Source organism: Silene latifolia, chromosome 2 (genome assembly GCF_048544455.1).
Source record: "Silene latifolia isolate original U9 population chromosome 2, ASM4854445v1, whole genome shotgun sequence".
Classification (NCBI taxonomy): domain Eukaryota; kingdom Viridiplantae; phylum Streptophyta; class Magnoliopsida; order Caryophyllales; family Caryophyllaceae; genus Silene; species Silene latifolia.
This window is the reverse complement of record NC_133527.1, coordinates 144,640,362-144,667,549: the sequence shown is the minus strand read 5'-3', so window position 1 is coordinate 144,667,549 and position 27,188 is coordinate 144,640,362. Positions and strand designations below refer to the sequence as shown.

The 27,188-nt window shown below is 36.6% G+C and overlaps 6 protein-coding genes and 1 long non-coding RNA gene across 9 annotated transcripts; 6 read left to right on the top strand and 1 right to left on the bottom strand.

The window, feature by feature from the left end:
- The first annotated feature begins 1,014 nt into the window (after positions 1-1,014).
- Positions 1,015-3,501, top strand: LOC141643070 (UDP-glycosyltransferase 76B1-like). Its single transcript, XM_074452090.1, has 2 exons — positions 1,015-1,722; positions 2,274-3,501. Exons 1-2 carry the CDS (start codon positions 1,251-1,253, stop codon positions 3,188-3,190), a joined length of 1,389 nt encoding a protein of 462 aa, XP_074308191.1. The 5' UTR covers positions 1,015-1,250; the 3' UTR covers positions 3,191-3,501.
- A 2,267-nt stretch (positions 3,502-5,768) lies between these two features.
- LOC141643066 (UDP-glycosyltransferase 76B1-like) lies at positions 5,769-7,802 on the top strand. Its single transcript, XM_074452088.1, has 2 exons — positions 5,769-6,463; positions 6,806-7,802. Exons 1-2 carry the CDS (start codon positions 5,992-5,994, stop codon positions 7,663-7,665), a joined length of 1,332 nt encoding a protein of 443 aa, XP_074308189.1. The 5' UTR covers positions 5,769-5,991; the 3' UTR covers positions 7,666-7,802.
- Positions 7,803-7,892: 90 nt separating this feature from the next.
- Positions 7,893-23,821, bottom strand: LOC141643068 (uncharacterized). Of its 3 annotated transcripts, none has more exons than XR_012543625.1 (5): positions 23,483-23,821; positions 20,418-20,545; positions 16,723-16,850; positions 9,923-10,018; positions 7,893-8,243 (listed from the first exon to the last, which is right to left on the bottom strand). It is a non-coding gene; the product is annotated as an uncharacterized LOC141643068 (long non-coding RNA). The 3 variants fall into 3 exon arrangements; XR_012543627.1 differs by lacking the exon at positions 7,893-8,243 and adding an exon at positions 9,420-9,532; XR_012543626.1 differs by lacking the exon at positions 7,893-8,243 and adding an exon at positions 9,473-9,588.
- On the top strand, positions 8,808-11,052 carry LOC141643064 (UDP-glycosyltransferase 76B1-like). Its single transcript, XM_074452085.1, has 2 exons — positions 8,808-9,479; positions 10,032-11,052. The coding sequence occupies exons 1-2, from the start codon at positions 8,975-8,977 to the stop codon at positions 10,889-10,891; spliced, it is 1,365 nt and encodes a 454-aa protein (XP_074308186.1). The 5' UTR covers positions 8,808-8,974; the 3' UTR covers positions 10,892-11,052.
- LOC141626768 (leucine-rich repeat receptor-like protein kinase PEPR1) lies at positions 11,566-13,734 on the top strand. Its single transcript, XM_074440422.1, has 2 exons — positions 11,566-11,609; positions 11,728-13,734. The coding sequence occupies exons 1-2, from the start codon at positions 11,566-11,568 to the stop codon at positions 13,685-13,687; spliced, it is 2,004 nt and encodes a 667-aa protein (XP_074296523.1). The 3' UTR covers positions 13,688-13,734.
- Positions 17,340-19,749, top strand: LOC141643065 (UDP-glycosyltransferase 76B1-like). Its single transcript, XM_074452087.1, has 2 exons — positions 17,340-18,154; positions 18,801-19,749. The coding sequence occupies exons 1-2, from the start codon at positions 17,650-17,652 to the stop codon at positions 19,658-19,660; spliced, it is 1,365 nt and encodes a 454-aa protein (XP_074308188.1). The 5' UTR covers positions 17,340-17,649; the 3' UTR covers positions 19,661-19,749.
- Positions 21,222-23,246, top strand: LOC141643067 (UDP-glycosyltransferase 76B1-like). The gene is made up of 2 exons (XM_074452089.1): positions 21,222-21,795; positions 22,272-23,246. Exons 1-2 carry the CDS (start codon positions 21,372-21,374, stop codon positions 23,075-23,077), a joined length of 1,230 nt encoding a protein of 409 aa, XP_074308190.1. The 5' UTR covers positions 21,222-21,371; the 3' UTR covers positions 23,078-23,246.
- Positions 23,822-27,188: the final 3,367 nt, after the last annotated feature.

Sequence of the window (27,188 nt, the reverse complement as noted above, 5' to 3'; positions counted from 1 at the left end):
AACCCTTGCATATTTTTCACTACACCCGGGTCTAAAAGATGTAGCGCACCCTTGCCTATTTGACACCACCCCCAGATGTAAAGATGGCGCGTCGCTTCCGGGCGACGACCTAGCAACCCTCACATACTTTTCACTATACCCGGATTTAAGAAGTGCAGCGCGTCGCTTCTGAGGAGACGCTCCCAACGATGTTCATATTCCGATTCATGTCCATAAAATGTGACTAAGTTTTTATGCTGACTGCCACAGACCTACCGCAACCCTCCTCCTTTATCCGGGCTTGGGACCGACAGTGAATGCCCGAAAACACTCACAGGCGGAGTTTTCTTACAATCTACAATCAAAATTTTAAAAAAAAATTAACAACAAAAAAAAATTTAAAATGAATTAGCATCTATTAGAGAAGATTTCAAATTATTTTATAAAAATCAAAATATTTATATTTTATTTAGAACTGAGTATTTTTCTTAAATTTGTTAACAATTTTTTATGAAAAAAAAAATATAAATTTTTTAAAAAAAATTCCTGAAAAGATGAAAAGTACAAAAAATTAAATTTTTAGATTTTTAGGTATTATAGATACATTTTAATAAAAATAAAGGTTTTCTCGAAATGTAAAATAAAACAAAGTTCTCACTTTTTCGGAATTTTAAAATTTTATCTTTATTTACATTTAAAAAAAACAAAAATTCCACTTTTTTTTAAAAAAAAAAACCTATTTTTGTTTTTTTGTATGAGGAAATGATTTTCTCATGAGATTTTGGTAAGAGGCTTAATTTCACCCTTTGCATAGCTTATGAGGCCTAATTAATAACATTCTAAATTTTTTTTTTTTTGGTATAAAATAACATTCTAAATTTAAGGAGTTTAACCTGACGATATAACAAAGTAATGGGGCTAAATTACCACTTTTGCGTTTAGCTTTAACATTACTTTTCTACCACATTAGAGTTTTATTGTCTTAAAAATCTTTTCAACTTGCTATTTCACCGCCAGGTTACGGTAGAGACTTTCAAGTTGATCAAGTCACCTCTAAAAAGAAAAACAAGTTCATAACGTACACAGTACCCACTTGATCATAGACTCATAGTAATGGCTCATCACTCTATTGGTTATTGGTTTGGCAATTGGCATCATCCATCATTCATCATCAAATTGATCCGTACTAGATAATACTGACCACATCAAAAACCTATCTATCGTACTATTTTCACCACAAACCAAAGACAACTCCAATACACAAGAAAAATATGAGGAAAAGACTTGTGCTTTTTCCACTGCCCTTACAAGGCCATCAAACTCCCATGCTTCAGCTAGCTAACATTCTTTACTCCAAAGGCTTCTCCATTTCTATAATTCATACACAGTATAACGCTCCCAATTCCGAAATTAATCCTCATTTTACTTTCCATCCCATTCCTAATAGCTTGTCCCAATGTGAGACTTATTCCAAGGAAGATGTTATCCGTCTTATTATTAAGCTCAATGCGCTATTGGTAGCGCCTTTTAGAGACTTATTGGCAGGAATAGTGTCTGATGAGAATGCTGCTAATAAGGAACCTGTTGCTTGCTTGATTACAGATGCTATGTGGTACTTCACGCAGGATGTTGCAGACAACCTTAATCTTCCTAGGATTGTGCTACGGACTAGTAACGCAGCTTGCTTTTATGCTTTCTTCTATTGTCCTGTTTTTAAATATAAGGGTTACCTCTCTGCCAAAGGTATGTATGTTCTTAAACATTTGGGGCTCTAAGTGTTGTACGTCTTTGTATATTTAAATGCTCAAAGCTACATATCTGCAGTCGATTTTTTTGGCAAATGGGTGTTCATTACCAAAATAATTAGGGAGTCGGGGTTCGTTTAAAACTATTTTGCCACAATGTACACGTCATCACTTTTTATTTTTTTCTAGTTTTTATAGTAAGCCGCTAAAAAATTATTTTATTTATTTATTTTATTTTATTTTTAAAAAAAATGTGAATAATGAAGCCGCTAAGAAACCTAGCGGCTTCACTATTCACTTTTTTTTCTTCAAAAACTGTCGCCTTCAAACACAAATGACAGCCTATTCTAAAAATAAACAACCACTGAAGCCGCTAAGAAACTTAGCGGCTTCCCTATTTCTCTATTTTTCATAAACTTATGGCATCTATCTTCTTAAAAATGACAAAAAATTAAGAAACTTAGCGGCTTACTGTAAAAACTGAAAAAAAAGTAGATGATGGTGTTTTTTGCCCAAATGATGATCTATACTTGTTAATTTGCTTTTCAGGCAGTGAGTTGGAAGCAGAAGTGCCAGAGTTTCCACCCCTAAAAATGAAAGATATCCCCATACACGGCACACCTGACCCCGAACAAACTTATGAACTAGTATGTGCCATGATTGAAAAAACTAAGGCCTCAAGTGGACTCATTCTTAATACATTCCAACAACTCGAACTCACTTCATTGTCTGCGATTCGCAAAGCAATACCACCAATTCCAATTTTCGCAATTGGCCCATTTCACAAACAAGTTCCAGCCTCCTCAAGCAGCCTGTTTGCACCAGATCAAAGTTGCATTTCTTGGCTCAATGTTCAAGCACCCAACTCCGTATTGTATGTAAGTTTTGGCAGTATAGCTGCAATAGAAATGAAGGAGTTTACCGAGATTGCATTGGGCTTGGCCAATAGCAAGCAGCCATTCTTATGGGTTGTACGACCCGGATTGGTGCGTTGTTCAGATGGAAATGATCCTCTGCCAAGTGGGTTTATGGAGATGGTTGCTGAGCGTGGTCGGGTAGTTAAGTGGGCACCGCAACAAGAAGTATTGGCTCATCCTGCTGTTGGAGGGTTTTGGACTCATACTGGATGGAACTCAACATTAGAGAGTATTTGTGAAGGTGTTCCCATGCTTTGTTTGCCTTGCTTCGGCGATCAAATGATTAATGCTAGGTATGTCACTGATGTATGGAAGGTCGGGTTTAGGTTCGAAGACCAGCTAAGACGAGATGATGTCGAGAAGGTAATTAGAAGATTGATGGTGGACAAAGAAGGTCAAGAAATGAGGCAAAAGATGACATCTTTGAAAGAGAAGGCATGTCTTAGCAAAGAACCAGGTGGACCCTCCTACAGTTCATTGGAGAGTTTAGTTGCTCACATTTCATCATTCTCAATGAAAGGCCAACTCTTGCTTTTCCTGACACACTGACACTGACTCGGGTCGTCAGCTGTGTAACAGCTAACAGGTCTTGAAAGTGGACCCAGGGGGGGGTAACCCAGCCGAGCTCAACCTCACCTATGATAGAGTTCGGTTCATATTGTAAAAATCAAGCCCAAGCCCGAACCGGAACTCTTGAAACCAAGGCTCGGGATCGGCTCATATGATATTTTAAGAGCCCGACCCCGAGCTTCAGCTTTGTTTGAGTATCATTTTTTCGTAAACTAGTATTTTTTTCCATTTATTTAATTTGCTTAAACGTTAAAATAACGTTTTCTATGTCATTTTCTTTTATTTAATCAGTTTGACTGAGCTTTGATTGAGCCGATTTTAATGGCTTTTTGAGTGGGCTGCACTCATTTACAGCCCTTGTAGAGACCCAATACGAAGTTATCAAAACCCCAAAATGATCCGCACATCCAAAGTGGGTCCATAAAGCCAAAATGATCACTTCCAAATCCATGACCTGACTAAACAACCCATTTACTAGATCTACCCATATATCCATCCATAAGGGTCATGTTAAATATAGTCGATACTTTTACTAATTATCGTCGACTATTAACACATCTTTCCAACATTGTCCCCATTAACTCCCCCCTTGTCTCTCACTCTCAAATCTTTCTAAAACAAAAAAAGACGGTTTTTCGGAAAAATTATTGTAATTTAATTTACGAAATTTTCGATTAAAACGGTTTTAAACATATCGACTAATGACGGTAACAACGATCAAGTTAGTAACGATGTTCAAGAGATATGTTTACGTTTCTAGTTTATGATTTGACGAAAGGATTAAAGTAGAACGGATTAGCGATTATCGATCTCCACGCCCAAAACTAATCTAAGACGGAAATTAATAATTTTTTAAAAAAAATATGTCGAAAAAAGCCCTGGACGAAGTAATTTTCGTTCAGACGAAAAAAAATTCGTCGAGGAGAATTTTTTTTTTTTAAAAATTGTTTTTTTTTCGTCTGGACCTGGGGCTGGATGAAAAAAATTTCCGTCTGGACGAAGAATTTTTTTGTTTGGACGAAATTTTTTTTTCGTCTGGGAATTTTTTTTTTTTTTTTTTTTTTTTTGAAAAAAAAATCATGTTCCGACTTAGATTAATTTTTGGCGCGGTAATCGATAATCGCTAATCCGTTCTAACAATAACGATTATATTCTAAACCACCTAAATCTACTACTCCCTCCATCCCAATCAATTGTTATCTATTGCTTTTGGCGCAAAAATTAAGGAGAGAGGTATGAATGATTTTGGACCACACAAATCACATAGTCCCACTTGCAATGAAATGTGATCCACAAAAGGTTGCCAAAAATGGAAATAGATAACAATTCAATGATACACCCCAAAATGGAAATAGATAACTATTGACCGGGACGGATGGAGTAACTAATTACAAATTTTTAAAAAAATTAAACTAGTTTAGATTACTTGCGTTGTCATTCCTTGAATTTGGTGGCGGAATTAGAGCCGTTCAAATGCGGGGCTTAGGCCGGGTTGTGAAAGAAAAAGTTGTCCTTTAAGACCTTAGTGGGCGGGCCGGCCCTTAATTATGGGCCAATTATCCTTGCCCTTGCCCGCCCTTTTTTCAAAAGTCGGGCGGCCCATGGGCTAATGGGCCGTAACACGAAACTTCAATGTAGATGTTTTATTAATTAAAATATATAAGGGTACCCAATATATAAATATTTTCGTTATATTTTAACCTTTATAGTTTACGTAATATTTTAGTGTTCCACATCCATATAGAATTGATACAATTTTTTTTGAAAAGGATTTTTTTAAGAGTAAAAGTAAAGGATTTAAATAGTAAACGAGCCTAATGGGCCGGCCCACGGGATTTTCTTGTTGTCCATACCCGCCCATTTAACTTGGCGGGCTGGGCTTGGCCCGCCCTCTTAATTTTCCGGGTAAAAAAATACTTGTCCAAGTCCACGTAATAAGCGGGCTGGACGGGCGGGCCTAATGGACGGGATGACCCATGAACAGCTGTAGGCGGAATTGAAGCGATGATGACGGAAATGTCGTAGTTGAAAAAAAAGATGTTAATATATGGGGGTTTAGAGTGAGAGGTACATTAGAAAAGTCATTACAAATTGTCGATGATATTTTATAATTTGTCGACGACGGTTAGCAGGTTGGTATCCATAACCATCCACATAAAAGAGAGTAAGAGAAACGCTATTAAGAGATCGTCTTTCCGGAGTTTTTGTGTATACAAAATGACTGGTCCGAATCAAATTTAAGAGGTCTACTCATGAGTCATCACCCATATGCCATAAATTTTACCTCTAATTCTACTTCCTCCGTCTCCCAATCATTTTTTTTTTACTATTGGGGTCATGGGTGTGTCAGTTAATTATTTATCTTTTTATTTTAGAATTATCTTTAATGAGCAATTTAATCCTTATACTCAATTTTGCCCGCTTATCATCCAATAATTAGTCATCTCCTTTTTTTCTTGATATTTGGCGGTAAACAAATGATGAGGAAATTATAGAGAACAAGATCACCATTTGTTTAGTTCCACTTCCATTTGACTACGCAACGAACCCAAACAAGACAAAACCTATCGTAGATCCATCCTTATAATACCCAAAGAACCAACGTTCCAAAGGTGAAAAAAAAAAAAAAAACGTTCCAAACTAGTGGTGGTTGATAAATAGTACCATTAACTAACAGTAATCGTTGTTGAAAGTTAAAACCAAATTAAACAAACACTAGAATCATTCACACCAATAACTCAAAATCACCTTCATAATTAATCATTAAGCAAGAGACTCGAATGGAGGTAAAGAAGCAGAATGAAAGAAGACTAGTATTGTTTCCAGCAGCATATCAAGGACACATGACACCAATGATGCATCTAGCAACTCTATTACACTCCAATGGCTTCTCCATCACCATCATCCAAGCTCGATACAATTCTGTCAATCCCACCACCTACCCACACTTCACTTTCCATTTCCTCGATGACGGAATACCCGAAAACACTGTCCCTGCTCCTAATGATTACACTGACATACTATCAGTTCTCAACACAAATTGTTTGGAACCCTTTACAGAATGCTTGGGTGAGATTCTGAAAACAAGTTGTATTAGTTGTTTGATTGCTGATCCGATGTGGGATTTTACTGCTTCTGTTGCTGATAGTTATAAGTTGCCAAGGATGGTGCTTAGGACAGGTAGTGTGTCTACGGTTGTTGTGTATGAATATTTGCAGGTGTTCAAACACAAAGGCTATTTTCCCCTACAAGGTACCCTTCTCACTTGCCCAACTTATTTGGTCAATTTCTTGCTCATAAGTGATAACTACAAAATAGATACCCTTTGTTTATTGTTGTAATAGTAAACAAATTGGTTATGTGGACCATCAATCAAATTAGATCATTCACATAACCAATTGTCCACTTGTCACTCAATAATATTACCTGGTCCCTCCCCTCTTCTTGGTCTTTGTACAAAAACCAAAGGTAAACAAATGAATTCATAGGACATAATGCATTTAACAATAACACTGGTGTAAATTTGATTTCACTTGAGAAATACAGAACGATGCAGTAAATATGACATTTGACTTGTTCAATTCCTTGTTTCAGAGTCTAGATCAGACGAACCAATGCTGGAGTTTCCTCCATTCAAAGTCGGAGACCTGCCTCCAGAAGTGCAGCATGAGCTAATAGAGACAATAGTGAAAGAGACCAAGAATTCACAAGGACTTATCTGCAACACGTTCGAGGAACTTGAACTATACTCCATTGCTAAAGCTCGCAAGGCCCTTTCAATACCCATCTTTCCAATAGGTCCATTACACAAATACTCTCCCGCCTCTGCACCAAGCATATGGACACAAGATCAAACATCCATTTCATGGCTAAATACACAAGCACCCAAGTCTGTACTCTATGTGAGTTTCGGTAGCCTTGCTGCAATAAGCGAAGATGAGTTTCAAGAGATTGCCTGGGGACTGGCTAACAGCAGGCTACCTTTCTTATGGGTGGTTCGGCCTGGGTTGAGTGAAGGTTCAAAAGCCACTGATTTATTGCCAGAGGGTTACTTGGATATAGTACAAGGAAGAGGGCACATTGTCAAATGGGCCCCTCAGTTGGATGTTTTGTCTCATCCAGCTGTAGGAGGGTTTTGGACTCACTGTGGATGGAACTCGACTTTAGAGAGCATTTGTGAAGGTGTGCCGATGCTTTGTCTACCGTGCTTTGCTGACCAGGATATGAATGCAAGGCATGTAACTGATGGTTGGAAGATCGGGATACGAATGGGGAAGGGTATGAAACGAGATGAAATTGAGAGGGTGATAAGAAAATTAATGGCGGAAAAAGAAGGTGAAGAAATGAGAAGCAGAGTTACAACTCTTAAGGAAAAAGCAAGTCTCTGTCTAACGAAAGGAGGCTCTTCATACAAATCTTTAGAAAGCCTCATTAGCTACCTCTTGTCATTTTGAGCCATATATAGCTCCTGTACTTTGCTACTTTTGTATCACTCTGCTAATGATTCATGAATAAGAACTAGAAAGGAAGAAAGAGAAGATAAACTGTCTACTCTGTCAGTTGATAGTTATCTTCCCTTCTATTCAGTCCACATCACCCTCGTTTCGTATGTATACATCATTACATTGTTCTTCTATCTCAAAATTTATGCTCGTATAACATTAGGTATCAAAGATTACCCTTGAACAAAATGCACTTACTTTAATTATTTGAAGGCACAGATAGACTGCAGTGTGTTAATGGTACTCCATATTCCAACAATTACTTCTCTTAAACAACATATTGATGCTCGGTTACACTGTCTTCGACAGTTGGAATCATGTAAGTGCAGGAGTATGAGATAAAGTGGATATGAGCAAAAACACAAAGCGCCGATTCATCTAAAAACTAAAATAGAAAGTACAGTAGATTTCAGGAAAACACTTCCCCTCCAATTAAATGAGGCCTGTGCACTTTAAGGTCGTCTGCTCCATGTCCTCGCTGTTTAGCTTCTTCAAGTCTCAAACTCCCAGGTTATGAAAATGCCTATTTTCTGCAGCAGAAAACCACTGAGAGAGTATACAAATATAGAAGAAAATTAAAACCTATTGGTTAAGATGATTCAAGGTAGTAGGTGACAAGTTCAAATCCCCTTGTTTTATCAGCCTTGCGCATCACAATGGAACACAGTAATTTGAATTGTTGGTTTATAGAAGATATTTCAGCTTCCGACATCATATTGGCTGTTAGGCTGTAACAAATGCTCCTGGTTTAATTACTGCCTTAAAAACAGACTTCATTCATATATTTCATAACCAACACAAATATTAGAAGACCATTTTATCAATGAATGTGTGTCTTTATATATACCGTCTCACACTGCAAGATGGTCTTACACGATACTGTCATTTTAAATAGATGCCAGGAGTTAACCAACACAAAGATTGTCAAATATTATATTCATTCTGAAGGGCACGTTATAGATATTGATATCATACACTTGGTTAGTTGGTTTCGTGATCCCTTTAGTCACATGGTTTTGGCTGTATAGTGTATATACATATTAAGTTCGTCTTTTTTATTCTTCAACTCTTGTTTTTTTTTGGAAACTTTTACTGAGTAAATGACAATGTTTCCTGATCCCTTAGTCACAAGAATCACATGTCATTAATCCAACACCACACAAAACAGTAAATGACAATGTTGCCCTTCTGTATGAAATTGTCAAGAGTCCAGACTCATAAAATCCAAGTTTTACAGCTTCAATGACTGACCAAAGTTCCAATGGAGATAGTTAAACAGCAAAACAAGATGAATTGTAGACTACTCATGTTCCCGGCACCATTTCAAGGCCATGTAACACCAATGATGCATCTCTCAAATCTCCTCTACTACAAAGGCTTCTCCATTACTGTCATACAAACCACTTACAATCCTCTAAATCCAGCCAATTTCCCAAACTTGACCTTCCATTCGTTGGACGACGGTTTGTTCGAGGCGTATTCCAGGTGCCCGCCTCCCGATTCTTTCAAAGTCCTTGATGATATGAATTCTTCGTGCAGAGAGCCCTTCAGGGATTGCATTTCTCAGATTCTGAAAGATGCTGCTGGTGCCACAGACCAGGACCCTGTTACCTGCCTGATCGCAGATCCTATGTTTATGTTTGCAGGCAGTGTTGCGGATAGTTTTAATCTGCCTCGGATCGCCCTGAGGACAGGTGCCATGTCAACCTATGTTGTTTACGACTCATTGTCTGCCTTGCGTGAAAAGGGCTGTTTCCCTCTTGACGGTACTTTCTAATCTTTAAATCTTCTCTTATTATCAGCCACACAGTCGATTTTTCTACCCATAAGGTCAGATGTTAGTATCCCCTCTACTGCATTGCACTGGCCTTAAGCCTTCATGCCAACAAAAAGTCAATTTCCCCAAGTACTAGTCACAGATATTCGTTGCTTAACATGGGCAGGCAACTAAGATGAAATAACAGCCAAATATTTCTTATCGTTTAGTTCTAGGTTATGATAGAATAAAGCAAAATTACTTGCAAAATTTGTTATTCTTTAGTTTATTCTGAAGTAGGCAATTTTGATTATGAGTAATGGGAAAACAGCCTTTGTGTGTCGTTAATAAAAGGATATAACTACATACATCCAACCTCCTTACCCCATCTACGACATGAGCCATTACGGCACATGCGTAATGTTTTTTTATTGTATATGATATAGTATATACCTGTATACTCGAGCTCCCTTATCACGTTATCAGTTCCAGTTTTTGTTGCACTAGGTTAGTTGTTGCTGTTGATCAAGCGTTTAACTGTCTCTTCCTCTGCAAATTACAGAAACAAAGTTAAATGACCCAGTACTGGAATTTCCACCTCTGAAAGTCAAAGACCTTCCTGCAGAGACACTGCATCATACACTATCTATTGTGTTAAATGAGACCAGAACTTCCCAAGGAATGATCTGCAACACCTTTCAGGAACTCGAAAATGACTCAATAGCTAGAGTTCAACAAGCCCATCCTTTTCCCATCTTTCCCATAGGTCCAATACACAAATACTTCCCAGCTTCCCAAGTGAGCATATGGACAGAAGACAAAACATCCATTGCCTGGTTAAATACCAAAGCACCAAAGTCGGTACTCTACGTAAGCTTTGGGAGTGTGGCAGCCATAAGCGAGGCTGAATTTCTGGAGGTAGCCTGGGGACTGGCCGACAATGAGCAGCCTTTCCTATGGGTGGTTCGGGCTGGTTTGATTCAAGGGTCGGATAATAGTTATACATTGCCCGAGGGTTACAAAGACATAGTGAGCAAAAGAGGACATATTGTGAGTTGGGCACCTCAAGCAGAGGTTTTGTCCCACCCTGCTGTTGGCGGGTTTTGGACTCACAGTGGATGGAACTCGACCATGGAAAGCATTTCTGAAGGGATTCCAATGCTTTGCCTACCGCTTTTTGGTGACCAGTCGATGAATGCAAGGTATGTGAGTGAGGAATGGAAGATTGGTTTGCAGTTGGAGAAGGGCGTTAAAAGAGAAGATATAACAAAGGCAATAAGAAAACTGATGGTTGAAGAAGACGGAAAGGAAATGAGGAACAGAGTCACAGCTCTGAAAGAGAAGGCAGATCTCTGTCTCAAGGAAGGTCACTCTTCTTACAAATATTTAGATGAACTAATCAGCTATATATTAGCAATGTGAATTACATTTATATTGTACTAGCTGGAAAGCCGCGGCTTCGCACGCGGTATCCAACTTTTGATTTTTTTTGCGAAACTATAAACCGATTCAAAGACGTCATGTAAAATAAACGCTTACTTTATTCAAACAATATTAGTAATATACAAAATACATCCGTTGCACATTTTAGATTACATTTACATATGCTTTTACTTACACAAATGTCCCTTGTAAAATATTTCACTCATTAACATCGTCGGTCAAAATTGATAGTCTCCCCTACTGTTTTGAAAACTATGTAATGCATCATCTAAATGGGAAACCTACAAAGATTTGTCATGGCGCGGTGCAATTAAAACCACCTTATATTATACTCCTTCCAATTCTATATATTTTTCCCTATTTCCTTTTTTGGTTATTCGAGTTTTCTTCTCTATTTTTCTTTTAGGTTGATTTGTGTGGTTAAAATTCAATGGCATGTGAGGTAGTGTGTATTGTGTGGTTAAAATTCAATTTCTAATTTTTTTTGCAAAAACTAAGGGGGGAGAATATATATATAATAGGAGGGAGCACTCGATAGTCATCAAGTTTATCAATTCTACGTGACTAAAGAGAAGTGTCACACCCGCAAATAAGGTAGAATTTAATGGCTAAAACTTGGGTGGATTCAATCTTCTCCAAAATCAATCTTGTGGATGTTAATTTGCCTGAGGGCCGAGGCTATGCTTCTAGACTTCGGGTATGTCACTCCCAGATACCCTAATAAAAAAAAATAAAAAAAAAATAAAAAAAAAAAATCGTCACTGACATCAAAAGATACGAAAATACGAAGGTGGGTATAAGATTCCAATTTAAAGGGTTTTAAGGGAAGACATATCAAACTCTATCAAAAAGCAGAACTTGAGAAAGTTAAGCCATGTTGAGCTGTTTAATAATCGTTTGTCAGGGGAAGTTCCGGTTAGTTTTTGGAAAATTCAGACCTTAGAGTATGTAATTATACTCGTATATGGTAACAATCTAACAGGAGAGTTGCCTTGGGAGATAACCCAGTTGAAAAACCTCAAGAACATTTCCTTATACGAGAACAACTTTTCTGGAATCATTCCTCGAGGTTTAGGGATAAATAGTAGCTTGCTGCAGGTTGAATTTACCAACAATAGGTTCACTGGTGAAATTCCGCCCCACCTTTGTTTCGGAAAACAACTGGAAGTGCTCAATCTGAGTGAAAACATGCTTACGGGTAGCATTCCACCTGGTATTGGGAGTTGCTCTAGTTTGACAAGGTTAAGGCTTGAACAAAACAAACTCACGGGAGTAATTCCGGAGTTTGCTGAGAATCACAATCTATCATTTATGGATGTTAGCGGAAATAACATTGAAGGGATGTTGCCACAAAGCCTTGGGAAATGTCGGGAACTCTCTTCAATCAATTTCTCGAGGAATAAGCTTAAAGGCGTGTTACCACCACAGTTCGGGAATATGACTAATCTTCAAGCTGTGAATCTATCTCACAATCGTCTGACAGGACCATTACCATATCAACTCGGGAACTGTAACAAGTTGCTACAGTTTGATGCATCTTTTAATTTGATAAATGGGTCACTCCCAGAAAGTCTAAGTGCTTGGACGACCTTATCCGTCTTGAACTTAAGAGAGAACAAACTTAGTGGAGGAATTCCCATCTTTCTATCAGAATCACAGATGCTGACCGAACTTCAACTTGGTGGGAATTCATTTGGAGGAGTTATCCCTTCTTCAATTGGTACATTGACAACTTTAAGATATGCCTTAAATTTCAGTAGCAATGGTCTAACAGGTGAATTGCCGTCTTCTTTGGTTAGTTTGGTCAATCTACAACGCCTTGATGTATCTCAAAATAATTTGTCGGGATCCTTGTCCTCTCTTGGTAATCTTCACTCTTTAATTGAGATAAATGTTTCCTATAATCACTTCTCCGGTCCAATACCTCCGACATTGTTGGGTCTATTGGGCTCGTCGCCGTCTTCCTTCTTGGGGAACTCCGAGCTTTGCGCAAAAGCAAGCACATATATCCGACCATGTGATGGTCAATGGGGAAATCATAATAGGCGCCTTGATGGTATCCATGTGGCCATTATAGCTCTTGGAGCAACACTTTCTGTTGTATTTATTATTCTGTGTGTTTGTTACATCTTTCTGAGACACAAAAGAAGGCGAAAAGACGACGCTGAAATTTCAGTCCAGCGGGGTGCTTCATTCTTTTTGAACAAAATACTGCAAGCCACTGAGAATCTCTGTGAAGATTACATGATTGGGAGAGGGGCACATGGAATTGTCTACAAGGCCAGTTTATGCCCAGACGAAACATACGCTGTCAAAAAGCTTTCACTTGGTGATCAAAGAACTGGAAATGGGAGTATGGTTAGAGAAATTGAGACCTTGGGGAAGGTTAGGCACCAGAATTTGGTTAAGCTGTGCGATTTTTGGTTTGGGAAGGATTACGGTTTAATATTGTATGAATACATGGAAAATGGAAGCCTTTATGATATTCTTCATGGAACACGTTCTAATTTGGTGTTGCCTTGGGATGTACGGTATAAGATAGCACTTGGGACAGCTGATGGATTGGCGTACCTCCACTTTGATTGTCGTCCTGCTATAGTTCACCGTGATATCAAACCGGAGAACATACTATTAGACTCTGATATGGAGCCTCATACTTCTGACTTCGGCATTGCCAAGCTTTTGGACCAGTCAAGTCCCTCCACACAGTCTTCTGTAGTCACTGGAACTACTGGGTACATTGCACCAGGTACTGACTTTTGCCATGTTTGTTAACTTCAACCTACCTTACAAGTAGATGCCCCATATCTAGAGTAATCATACCTGCACAATTGTCGACAACAATGAATAAGCATTTAGTAGAACCACTGGGTAAAGGATAATGACCCCAATATTAGTAAGACACCTGACATGGAGGAATTGCACAACGAAAAAAATTAGACACTACATAGTTAGTGAGAACACTGTCACTTCCCTTTGGCAATTATCCCATAACAATTGAAGGCCTATCATAACTATAAATGTCCCACCTCTAGCAAATCGAAAAAACGGCCGCAAAGTCCTCATAATGAAATGAACAGAGAAGTACAATTAGTAACCGATCTAAGTATCATAACTATAGAAAGAGCTGATAGTTTCATATGTGTAAACGTCGAAAACTAAGCATATTGAATTTGAAGTATCGCCAACAAAATTAAAAATAAAACCCAAGTTATAGAAAAAGGAAAAAAAAAACATTTTTTTCAAGGAGAATTAAATCAAGCAATTAACAGCAGTAAAACGAAGCAGTAACTAAGAATTTTGCTCAAAGTCGATTTTCCGAAACGAATACCTTATGCGTGTGTTAATCTGGAAGATTAAGAATTTGGTTAAAGCTATGAGAGCACCGCTTAGATTTGACGATGTGGAAAGAGAGTAACGAAACAACCGCCAAAATTATTTAGAAAAATAAAATATGGTCGCTTGACTGTAAATATGGTTGTGGTCAAGGGACAGAAGCACACTCAAAATATCCCAAACCCCTATTCTCTTTTTATATAAGACAAGCAAATCACTAAGTTCGCAGAACCTTCATAAACAACTTGTAACAATGAAAATCGATTGAATGAAATACGGAGCTACACTCTAGCTAAATTATGGAAAAAATACCTTACTCCTCTCCTTTTAAGCATAAGGAGAGTACCACTTCTTCAAGTTCACTTTTCCGTGTCGACTAAATAAAATGAAAAACTGAATCTGTAAATCAAGTCCAAGGAAGCATTCAAGCTACCGATCACCAATAATCAAATATGAACTAACTACCACCTAGACAGGTGTAACACTTCGTTAAACAAAATGTGCTATATTCCTCGCAAAATGGACGATAACTACTACCTAGAACGTGTTTTGTTTTATTGTTAGTGGAATTAAGAATCAACCCAAAGAATTAAGAGATGGTGATGAAGGGTGTTTATTCACTTTGGCCATGTTGGATCCACTTATAAAACTAATAACAAAGAAGCAAAAGCAAGGATGACTAAACCAAAGACTAACCATCCTTGTATCAGTAAATTTAGCTTTACCTTTTGGAATTGCCATGGTCTTACAATCCTACTTGGCTACATTCTCTGTTTCAGCATGTTGTTCAGAGTCCGAATTCCCGCTATTTCTTTTTCACAGTTTCCTCTGACAATTAACTAATTAATGGCTGTGATTTTCTATGGGACATTTCAGCGAACACTTGGTAAGCCTATAAGCAAAAATACTATATTCAGGGCAACATATACTAAACTTCAACTATATTATTTTCGATTTGCAGCTTGGAACGTAAATAAGAAAATCACAGATGAATTACCTCATAAATGCGATCTCGACCGACAAAAAACCATAAAACAGGATAGCTCTTCCCCAACAAATGCGGACAACGTAGCAGCAATGGAATTGTAATGAAAAATTTCGAGTTTAATTGTTTGTACTTCTACAGAAATTTGAAAGAAGTAACAAAGTCAAATTCCCTATTATCAGCAATCTCTAATCAATTAAAATCAATTTAATTTTTACATAAAGATAACAAAAAAAATTAAGATGTGGAGAATGGAGGATGAAAATGATAAGAATGATAAAGGAGAAATTTCTGGATACATGGATAAGAATGAAGTTAAAGATGAAGAGAAAATTTCAGTCGGTGGAAGACATCAAAATAAAAGAAAAAAATGATGGAGAAGATAGAAGTTGAAGGCGTGGAATGCATAGAGTTGATAAAATATGAAAAATACACATTAAGATGGCATTAACCGTAAATATTGGTAGAGTCAAAGGGTATAGGCCGCACCAAAATAGCCAAACCCCCTATAAGATATAAGATATAAGATATAAGATGAAACAACATCAAGTCAATTGACCATCGTCTTCAGTTTAATAACTACGGACCACAGCAACATGACCCCATTGTATGTACAAATAGCGAGCTAGGGTATTGTATGTACGTGGTGAAAAACCCTTTAAGGTTATTTTTAGGTTAGGAATGAAATTGAATACAATAAGTATGGTCAACAAAGTTGTATCCCAATCATTTCATACAGAATTATCTATCTGTACATTGGATATTGATTATTTTTGCTGCTATTGAAATAGCTTTCTTCATCGTCGAGAGTAAAACTGGAAACTAGGATATAATTCAATATACTGTCAAAATATCTGAGCCTCAAATAAAATATCCCAACACATTAAATGCATCCAATACTCCATATCAATATATGGTAATGTTGGATAGTGAGTGTGAGACATTTGGGGAAGACGGAGATGGTCATGGGGAAGACAAAGTCACTCAGGAGCGACTCTGGGAGATGACAAGAATGACGGGTAATGCGTTCATGCGACGTCATTAGGCCTTCGTCCAATCTTCTACCTTATGCCAATTCACACTTACAGATAGACACTGCGTTTCAAAGATTACCCTCGAATAGAATGCGCTTACTTTAATCAGTTTAAGGCACAAATAGACTGGACAGCAATATGTAAATGGTACTCCATAATTACTACACTTTACTACATGGATATGCAGGTACTTCGTCATTTCGACTACTGGAATCATGTAAAGCATGAGATTAAGACAAAGTGGATATGAGCGTAATTCATTCATCTAATAAACTACTCCGTAAAATTTTGAGCATATGTCCACTAGCTTAGTTGGCAAAGCCATGAGAGGTAGTGCTCATGACCTAAGTTCAAATCCCGCCAGCATCAAAATCGCTCTTGTGGGCTCCCTTTTACACCAAAAAATAAATAAACTAAACTTTTGAGAGTACAGTAGATTTCAGGAAAGTACTTACCAGAAGTTCCAATTCAAAGAGGTCTGTGCTCTTTAAGGTTGTCTACAATGCCCCCACATTTTAGCGTCTTCAAATATCGAACACCAGAGTGTAAGATAACCTGTTTCAAAGGCAGATTGCTCCATTTTCTGCCAGAGAGAGCCACTGAGCGAGTGTTAGAATTAATTGTGTTTGCGGTTTTACACAAATTTATCATAAAAATGAGATCTTATAGTAACCACTTTTGGATCCATTTTACAACTATATTAGTGTAAAACCGTCTTACAGAAGACTAACTCTTAATAATAAATGATGCATAATGTGACCTATAATTATTATATATCACTATATTACTGTAAAAGCGTCTTACAATTATTTTGTTTTATTCTATCATAATCGGAAACAAAGAGTAATAATTCTTTTGCTCCATCGGATACCATGAGGAAATATTTAATAATGTTCCTAGTTTAATTACTATCTTAAAAACAGACTAAAGTCATACTCCCTCCGTCCCGGTCATTTGTTTACCTTTCTATTTTGGGAACATGTTGTCAGATATTACACTTGGTTTCCAGAACCCTTGATTACATGATTTGGCTGTATATGCATATTAATTAATTATAAATTCTCTCTTTTGTATTCTTCAACAGTTGTCTTTTCAGGTAATTTTTAAATCAGAATCCCTGCAATTATAATAAGACAGCCAAACTAGTCACATGAACCACATCTCAACAACACCACGCTAACAGTAAATGACAATGGTGTCCATCATATAAAGCCATTGTATTTCTCTACTTAAGAGTACGGGTAGGACCGGATCCTGAGATTATTGCTGGCATTGTTGCTTCCAACTGTATGTCAAACTATTTTAGTAATTCAAATGCTTACGAAACGCCCAAACCCCACCAAGAATAGGTCAAGATAGAATTTGCGTATACTTCACTTCCAATGGAGATAGTCAAACAGCAAAACAAGATGAATTGCAGACTACTCATGTTTCCTGCACCATTTCAAGGCCATGTAACACCAATGATGCATCTCGCAAATCTCCTCTACTACAAAGGCTTCTCCATTACTGTCATCCAATCCACTTACAATCCTATTAACCCAACCAACTTCCCAAGCTTGACCTTCCATTCTTTGGATGATGGTTTGTGCGAGGCGTATTCCAAGTGCCCGCCTCCCGATTCTTTCAAAGCCATTGCAGATATGAACTCTGCATGCAAAGAACCCTTCAGAGATTGCATCTCTCTGATCCTGAAAGATGCTGCTGCTGCCACAGATCAGGACCCTGTTACCTGCCTGATCGCTGATCCTATGTTTACGTTTGCAGGCGTTGTTGCAGATAGTTTTAATCTGCCTAGGATTGCACTCAGGACTGGTGGCATGTCGAGCTATGTTGTTTACCTCTCACTTTCATCCCTGCATGAAAAAGGCTATTTCCCTCTTGATGGTACTTCCTATCCTTCAAATCTCCTCTATTATCGGTCAAGTAGTCTGTTTTCCAATCAATGAGGTTACAGATTTGAATTCCCTCATACTCTTTCTGTCTCAGCCATTTGTTTACCTTTAATATTCATTGTGAGGGATATTTTAATCAAAGGTAAACAAATGATTGGAACAGAGGGAGTACTACACAGGCCTTACACCTCTACACCAACAAAAAGTCAATTTCTCTTTGGTAGTAGTCCTCCGAGATGAAATCATGAAATATAACTTATCATTTTAAATGAAGCCAAGGATTCCTATATATTAGTTCTTGATTATAAAGGAACGAAGCTAAATGAATCACTGAATTAGCTAATTCCTTGTAAAGTTGGAGTCATTTGATGCAACTATAGGTGCTAGACAGTTTTTTGTGTGTTATTGACACAAGGGTTAAAGTGGCATTTACAGCCTTACCCTGCAGTAAGAGAATGCCCTTTAGACGTTGGGATACTGTTGTATTTAGTCAAGTACGGAGTATTTCATTACACTGGAAACACCCCCCATCCCATCATCACCAGGAGTCTTAGAGTCACTGGGTTAGTGTTCTCGTCTCGTTGTTGTTCTTGTTGTTGATTGAACATTTACCAGTCTCTTCCTCCACAAAATTTCAGAAACCAAGTTAGATGACCCAGTACTGGAATTTCCACCTCTGAAAATCAAAGACCTTCCTCCAGAGACACATCATCATCTACTAACAAATGTGCTAAATGAGACCAATACTTCCCAAGGAATAATCTGCAACAGCTTTGAGGAACTTGAAGATGCCTCAATTGCTAGACTTCAACAAACCCTTCCCTTTCCTATATTTCCAATAGGTCCAATTCACAAATATCAACCAGCTTCCCAAGTGAGCATATGGACAGAAGACAAAACGTCCATTGCCTGGTTAAACACCAAAGCACCAAAGTCGGTACTCTACGTTAGCTTTGGGAGTGTCGCAGCCATAAGCGAGGCTGACTTTCTGGAGGTAGCCTGGGGACTGGCCGACAGTGAGCAGCCTTTCCTATGGGTAGTTCGGACTGGTTTGATTCAAGGGTCGGATAATAGTTATACATTGCCGGAGGGTTACAAGGACATTGTGAGTAAAAGAGGATATATTGTGAGATGGGCGCCTCAAGCAGAGGTTTTGTCCCACCCTGCTGTTGGCGGGTTTTGGACTCACAGTGGATGGAACTCAACAATGGAAAGCATCTCTGAAGGGGTTCCAATGCTTTGCCTACCGTTTTTTGGTGACCAGTCGATGAATGCAAGATATGTGAGTGAGGAATGGAAGATTGGTTTGCAGTTGGAGAAGGGTATGAAAAGAGAAGATATCACAAAGGCAATAAGAAAACTGATGGTTGAAGAGGACGGAGAGGAAATGAGGAATAGAGTCACAGCTCTGAAAGAGAAGGCGGATCTTTGTCTTACGGAAGGCCACTCTTCTTACAAATATTTAGATGAACTAATCAGCTATCTATTAGCATTGTGATTTACATTTATATTGTATGAAAGAACATCAAGTAAATTGACCATCGTCTTCAGTTTAATAACTATGGAGCACAACAACAACAACATGACCCAATTGTCGCACGAGGTCCCTCAAATTAGGTTAGGAAAGAATTAGAATACAGTATGGTCAACAAAATTGTATCCCAATCATTTCATACAGAATTATCTATTTATACATTAGATAACGATTATTTTTGTTGTTATTGAAAAAGCTTTCTTCATCATCGAGAATAAAACTGGAAACTAGGATATAATTCTATACTGTCAAAAAATCTGAGCCTCAAATAAAAGATCACAACACATAAAATGAATTCAATACTCCATAACAAATATATGGTAATGTTGGATAGTGAGACATTTGGGGAAGAAGGAGATGGTCATGGGGAAGACAAAGTCACTCGGTGAGACTCTGTGAGACGACAAGAATGACGGATGATGGGTTTATGTGACGTCGTAAGGCCTTCATCCAATGTACTACTTTATGCCAATTCACACTTATAGATAGACACAGCGTTACAAAGATTACTGATTTACCGTCGCATAGACTGCGCTTACTATAATCAGTTTTAAGGCACAAATAAACTGGACAGCAATATGTAAATGGTACTCCATAACTACTACTCGTCATTCTGGAATCATGTAAAGTATGGGATTAGAAGACAAAGTGGATATGAGCTTAATTCATTCATCTAATAAGCCAAAATTTTGAGTACAGTAGATTTTAGGAAAGTACTTACCAGAAGTTCCAATTCAAAGAGGTCTGTGCTCTTTAAGGTTGTCTACAATGCCCCCACATTTTAGCGTCTTCAAATCTCGAACTCTAGAGTGTAAGATAACCTGATTTGAAGGCAGATTGCCCCATTTTCTGCCAGAGACAGCCACTGAGCGAGTGTTAGAGTTAAATTGTGTAAGGCGGTTTTACACAAATTTATCATAAAACGGGATCTTTAAATAACCACTTTTATCCACTAATAAAGTTGTGTTTGGACCCATTTTACAACTATCTTAGTGAAAACCTTCTCACAAGACTAACTCTTAATAAAAATGATGCATAATGTGACATATAATTATTATGGAACACTTTTAGTGAGTCACTTTGCTTTATTTCATCATAATCAAAACAAAAGGGAACAATTCTTTTGCTACATCGGATACCATGATGAAATATTTAATCATGTTGCTAGTTTAATTACTAGCTTAAAAACAGACTACATTCATACTAAACGGGGTAAAAGTTGGCATGAGTAGGACTTGCACTCTCACATAGTAGTAAATCTGGCAAGTGCTGTTTCTAATATTGGCATTTTACACTTGCTTTCCAGATCCCTTAATTACATATCAATTATAAACTTCCTCTTTTTTATTCTTATTTCAGGTAAACTTTAAATCAGAATCACTGCAATTAGAATGAGACAAATAGTAAATGACAAGAGAGCCCATCAAATAAAGCCATTGGATTTTTCTACTTAGAGGTTATTGCTGGCATTGTAACTTCTGAGTTCTGACTATATGTCCACTATTTAGTAATTAGAATGCTTACCAAACGTCGAAACCCCCACCGAGAATAGATCAACAGAGAGCTTTGTGTCAATACTTGTATCCCTTGGGCTATTTGTTCCAATGGAAATACTCAAGCAGCAAAACAAGATGAATTGCAGACTACTAATGTTCCCTGCACCATTGTAACACCAATGTTACATCTCGCAAATCTCCTCTGCTACAAAGGCTTCTCCATTACTGTTATCCAATCCACTTATAATCCTATAAACCCAGCCAATTTCCCAAACTTGACCTTCCATTCTTTGGATGACGGTTTGTGCGAGGGGTATTCCAAGTGCCCGCCTCCCGATTCTTTCAAAGTCATTGCAGATATGAACTCTGCATGCAAAGAACCCTTCAGGGATTGCATCTCTCTGATTCTGAATGATGCTACTGATGCCACAGATCAGGACCCTGTTACCTGCCTCATCGCTGATCCTATGTTTACGTTTGCAGGCGTTGTTGCAGATAGTTTTAATCTGCCTAGGATTGCGCTCAGGACTGGTAGCTTGTCGACCTATGCTGTTTACAACTCATTTTCATCCCTGCTTGAAAAAGGCTATTTCCCTCTTAATGGTACTTCCGAACATTAAAATCTCGTCTTATTGTCAGTCAAGTAGTCTGTTTTACAATCAATGAGGTTACAGATTCAAATTCCCTCCCTTATACTACACAGGCAACTGAATATTTTATCATCTTATTATTAGTCAAGTAGTCCTCTGAATTTTCTATACTTAGGCAAGGGTAGGGGAGTGAGGAAATCATGAAATATAATTTATCATTTTAAATGAAGCCAAGGATTCCTAAATTTTAGTTCTGGATTATAAAAGAACAAAACTAAATGAATGACTGAATTAGTTTTTGTGTGTTATTGACACAAGGGCTAAAGTTGCATTTACAGCCTTACCCTGCCGTAAGAGAACGCCCTTGAGACATATTTAGTCAAGTACCGAGTATATCTATACATCAGCGGGAGTCTTTGAGTTACTGGGTTAGTGTTGTTCTTGTTGTTGATTGCACATTTACCTGTCTCTTCCTTTACAAAATTTCAGAAACCAAGTTAGACAACCCAGTACTGGAATTTCCACCTCTGAAAGTCAAAGACCTTCCTCCAGAGACACTGCATCATCTACTAACTAATTTGTTAAATGAGATCACCACTTCCCAAGGAGTGATCTGCAACACCTTTGAGGAACTTGAAGATGTCTCAATAGCTAGACTTCAACAAAACGTTCCATTCCCTATATTTCCTATCGGTCCAATTCACAAATATTTACCAGCTTCCCAAGTGAGCATATGGACAGAAGACAAAACATCCATTGCCTGGTTAGACACCAAAGCACCAAAGTCGGTACTCTACGTTAGCTTTGGGAGTGTCGCAGCCATAAGCGAGGCTGACTTTTTGGAGGTAGCCTGGGGACTGGCCGACAGTGAGCAGCCTTTCCTATGGGTGGTTCGGACTGGTTTGATTCAAGGGTCGGATAATAGTTATGCATTGCCCGAGGGATACGAGGACATTGTGAGCAAAAGAGGACACATTGTGAGTTGGGCGCCACAAGCAGAGGTTCTGTCCCACAGTGGATGGAACTCAACCATGGAAAGCATTTCTGAAGGGGTTCCAATGCTTTGCCTACCGTTTTTTGGCGACCAGCCGATGAATGCAAGGTATGTGAGTGAGGAATGGAAGATTGGTTTGCAGTTGGAGAAGGGCGTTAAAAGAGAAGATATGACAAAGGCAATAAGGAAACTGATGGTTGAAGAAGACGGAGAGGAAATGAGGAATAGAGTCACAGCTCTGAAAGAGAAGGCAGATATTTGTCTTACAGAAGGACACTCTTCTTACAAATACTCTATTTAGATAGGCTGATTAGCTACTTATTAGCAATGTGACCTACATTTATATTGTGCGCAGAAAGAACATCTAGTAAATTGACCATCATCTTTAGTTTAATAAGGTATTGTAATATTGTATGTACCTGGCCAAAACCACTCTAATGTGATTTCCGAATGACCCATTATGAAAATTATGTCAAGAACAGCACGACTACTTGAGTATGGTAAACAAAATGGTATCATAGTCATTATCAAGTCCAGTATACAACTGGAAAATAAGATTTGGAATATCTTAAATACAGTCAGAACTCAGAAACCAAATAAAATGTCCCAACACATTCTACGCATTCAATACTAGGTAACAATATATGGTAAATTGGCTAAATAAGAATTCCGAGATTATTTAACTAGACAGTTTGAAGGAACTCACCCAACATTCTTCTCGGCGCCGGCGAGAACGTCGTTAGTAATTGACGGCCACCTGCTTTGTTGCTGCACTATTTTTACCGTCTTTCCGTCGCCCTTTGACAACCCCTTACGGGTAAATTTTGTTGAAAGCCCCAATAACCTATACGGAGTACTCGTATATTCTTATTTTTATGGCTTATCATTCGATCATCACATCTCTAAATATTACTCCCTCCCAGTCACTATAATGTTCCCTCTTTCCCAAAACGGATTATTCAAGTAATGTTCCCCTTTCTATTTTTAGAAACTTTTACTCTTATTTTATTCATTTCTCTCTCCTATCACCAAATCTCACACAACTCTTTTACTCTTATTTTATTATTTTCCTTTATGTTTTGGCCCCACAATTCTTTATTTAACTACTAATAATTCATCCTTCTCTCCTATCACCAACCCCACCCAACTCTTTTACTCCTATTTTAATACTTTTCCTTAAGTATCGTGTCATTATCAAAGGGGAACATTATGACGACTGGGAGGGAGTACTAAAAGACTAGACATTAAAAGCTATGTAGACATGGGCTAAATGTCACATTGGCAAAATAGATGTGACATGGCAACAATTAATTGTGACGTGACGAAATATAGTCCACGTGGAAATACTAGCATAGTAGTATACTAGTATACATGAAAAAAAAAAATTATCAATTCCACATTTAAAAGTTACTCTCATAATTAATGATAAAAAAATAAATGTAGATAATTATGAAAAACCATTAAAATTTCACAAATTACTTTTTCAACCATCATGACAATAATTTTTTTTTATCATTTATATTATATTTTTTTTTCAGGTGTTGAATGGTTTTAACCATTATTAAGTGATTGTTGATCTCAAAATAGAGATCTTATAATATTTCTTTAATCTATCAATAAATAATATGTAAAGGCATGTTGATGACCTAATTGACAAGGACTCTATATTTTCATTCGTTTATTTAAAAGTGATACAAATAAGTAAAAAAAATTTCAAAAATATTAGTTGCAAATAAAAAAAAAAAAAAAAAAACTAAATCTCTAATACAAAATTAATACAAACTTTTTGGTTTCCTCTCATAAATCTATACAATTTAATTAAAAAGCAACATAACACATTTAATTTTAATTCACATGTCATTTTTCTATTGGTTAATATTAATTAATCTACACAAATATAATTAAAGCCTACCTATAACACATTACTTAACCACATCACATACTCTAAATCCCTCTCCTAACTTATTAAGCAAATTATTGTGAAAAAAATAATAATTCAAAGTTTAAGCAAATTAATAATTACCCTTTTTTAATGGCATAAATGCCAAAGAATTCCAAAGGGGAAATATGGAAATAAATTGTTATAAAATTTTGAATTGATTACATGTCTTTTGACATGACTTCTTGAATGTATGATTTGTACTTCACATATGCATATTACAATCTTTGGAGTTGTCATTTCATGAAACCACTTTAGACACTTTTATTTTGTTAAAATCTCACCTCCTTCGCAACAAGTAAGTTTGTTTTATTGATCATTGCATTTACATATTATACTTTGTAGTTAATTTAATAGACTTTACATTGTATATATAATGGGTGATTGTTTTTGTTTTTCTTGCAGATTAATGTTAGGGGTGCTTTATCTCAAGATTAAGTTATTCAAACAATTTTATAAAGTTGACAGATCATTTACGCTTTTGTTGTATCATATATATGTAAGTAATTGAGCGTTTTGCTTTACAAGAGTATACAAGTATATCATAGACCAGTGGCTTACGTCTTACTTTATATAGAGTATATTTTAGTTTTTTGAATTTTTTATTAGTTTAGTATTTCGTATATACTTTTTAATACTTTTAAATATTAGTATCGACACTTTTCAATTGTTGCACACTCCATTTGAAAACAAATGTAAGAATGTACAATTTATGTATAAACATTCCTTTCCTTTCCTTCATTTTGTCTAACCAATCAAGGTCATTGTTTTATGTATATTTTTCCGTTCTAAAAAGAAGTCAAAAGCGTATGTAATCCTATAATGTGTAGTTTACATATTGATTTGTTAACTCGAAATACGTAAATTGACAACAATAAATACAGTAGAGACTTTATCCTTTATTAATAAGTACAAAAACGGAAGTGAGCTTCATTTATATTTCTCATTACTTATAGATAGTGAATGTGTTTTGCTTTATAAAAACGAAGTGGCATACCTTCACGCGGTTTGAATTCTCTCCATTTATTTCTGATAGTCAGTTCGAATTCGTTCGTCGCGATCTAATGGTTGTAATCTTTATAAAATTAATGTTTATGGAAACAGAAAATATATAAAAATATTAGTGTATTAGAGAGAAAACACGAAGAAAAAAATGAAGAGAATCCAAATTGGCTTTCACGTTGTAGATTTATTTACCAAATAACATGTCACTGTATGATATAATAAGTTAAGGGGTTGTGAATCTCATATAAGGTAAAATATTTTTTGGTAATTATTACTTAAACTTTTTTTAACAAAAAAAAATTATAAAGTTGTAAAAAGGTTAAACCAAATGTATTTGGACGTCAATTTTTCTTCATCATTTACCTCAAAAAATGTATGCAATGTATCTAGGAGATTATTATTAGAAGTTAATGTGGATTGTGGTCACATAATTCATAGTATTTAGTTAGTAATTAATTAATTATGTTAAATTAGTGACTCTTAATATGTCTTGGGTAATACTGTTTTATAAATATATTTTAATTTTAATTAACAAATGAAAGATTAAGCATTTGCATCATAATTATATTCCATATAGAAGGTAAGAATTCTTCCTTTTTGTTTCTATTACTTTTACCGCTAATTCTTTTCTATGTATGCATTTAGTTATTGATCGATTACAAAAGTAAATAGATAGGGAGAAGGCATTGGAGTTTTATTCTAATATTCAACAAGCGTTTACATTGAATGAAAAAATCATTCCCTAGATAGATCAAGAATGCCATTAATTAGCGAAAAATTAGAATATTTCAAGTATTTTATTGGTTCTTCAAATGTTTGATTATGGAGTAGGTGAAGTATTTACATGATTAATGTGTAAGTGAAATGTTTATATTAACAAGAAGTTGAGATGGTTGATTATCAAAATTTCTAGACAAGTAGATAACTGTCATTATTGTAAATCATATTTTCATGATGGTTAAATCTAAAAAAGATTTTGATACCGCAATTTCAATTTCCTATGAGTTTTAATGGTGTAGTAAATGATCAAATTATTAGAATGTATAACTATCTTAGTTTTCAGTGCGCCGTGAATTGATAGTGTTGTCAGATTGCACTTTAATATACTTCACTCAAATTATGATAGTAATAAGGCTACTCAATTTTTCTCATCCTACCCAAACAAATAAGCACGGTTTAGTTTTCAGTAATCAAGTTGTATTTGATTTTTCTCAAAAAAATGTATCAATTTGAGAAAAGTGTGTATTTATTGATTAACAAAAAAATGAAGCTATTTTACGTTGCACTTCGGTGAGCTTCTAAAGATGTTTCTGGTAAAAAGGAGCGGCTAAAATGACGTGTAGTAAAATATGAAGCATAAAGTTTAATAATTTACCAACCATTAATTAAAATACCGAATTTCACCTTAATATTTAAAGCGACCCGTGCTTTTTGCATGGGTACAAAAACTAGTTACACTATTAATTGA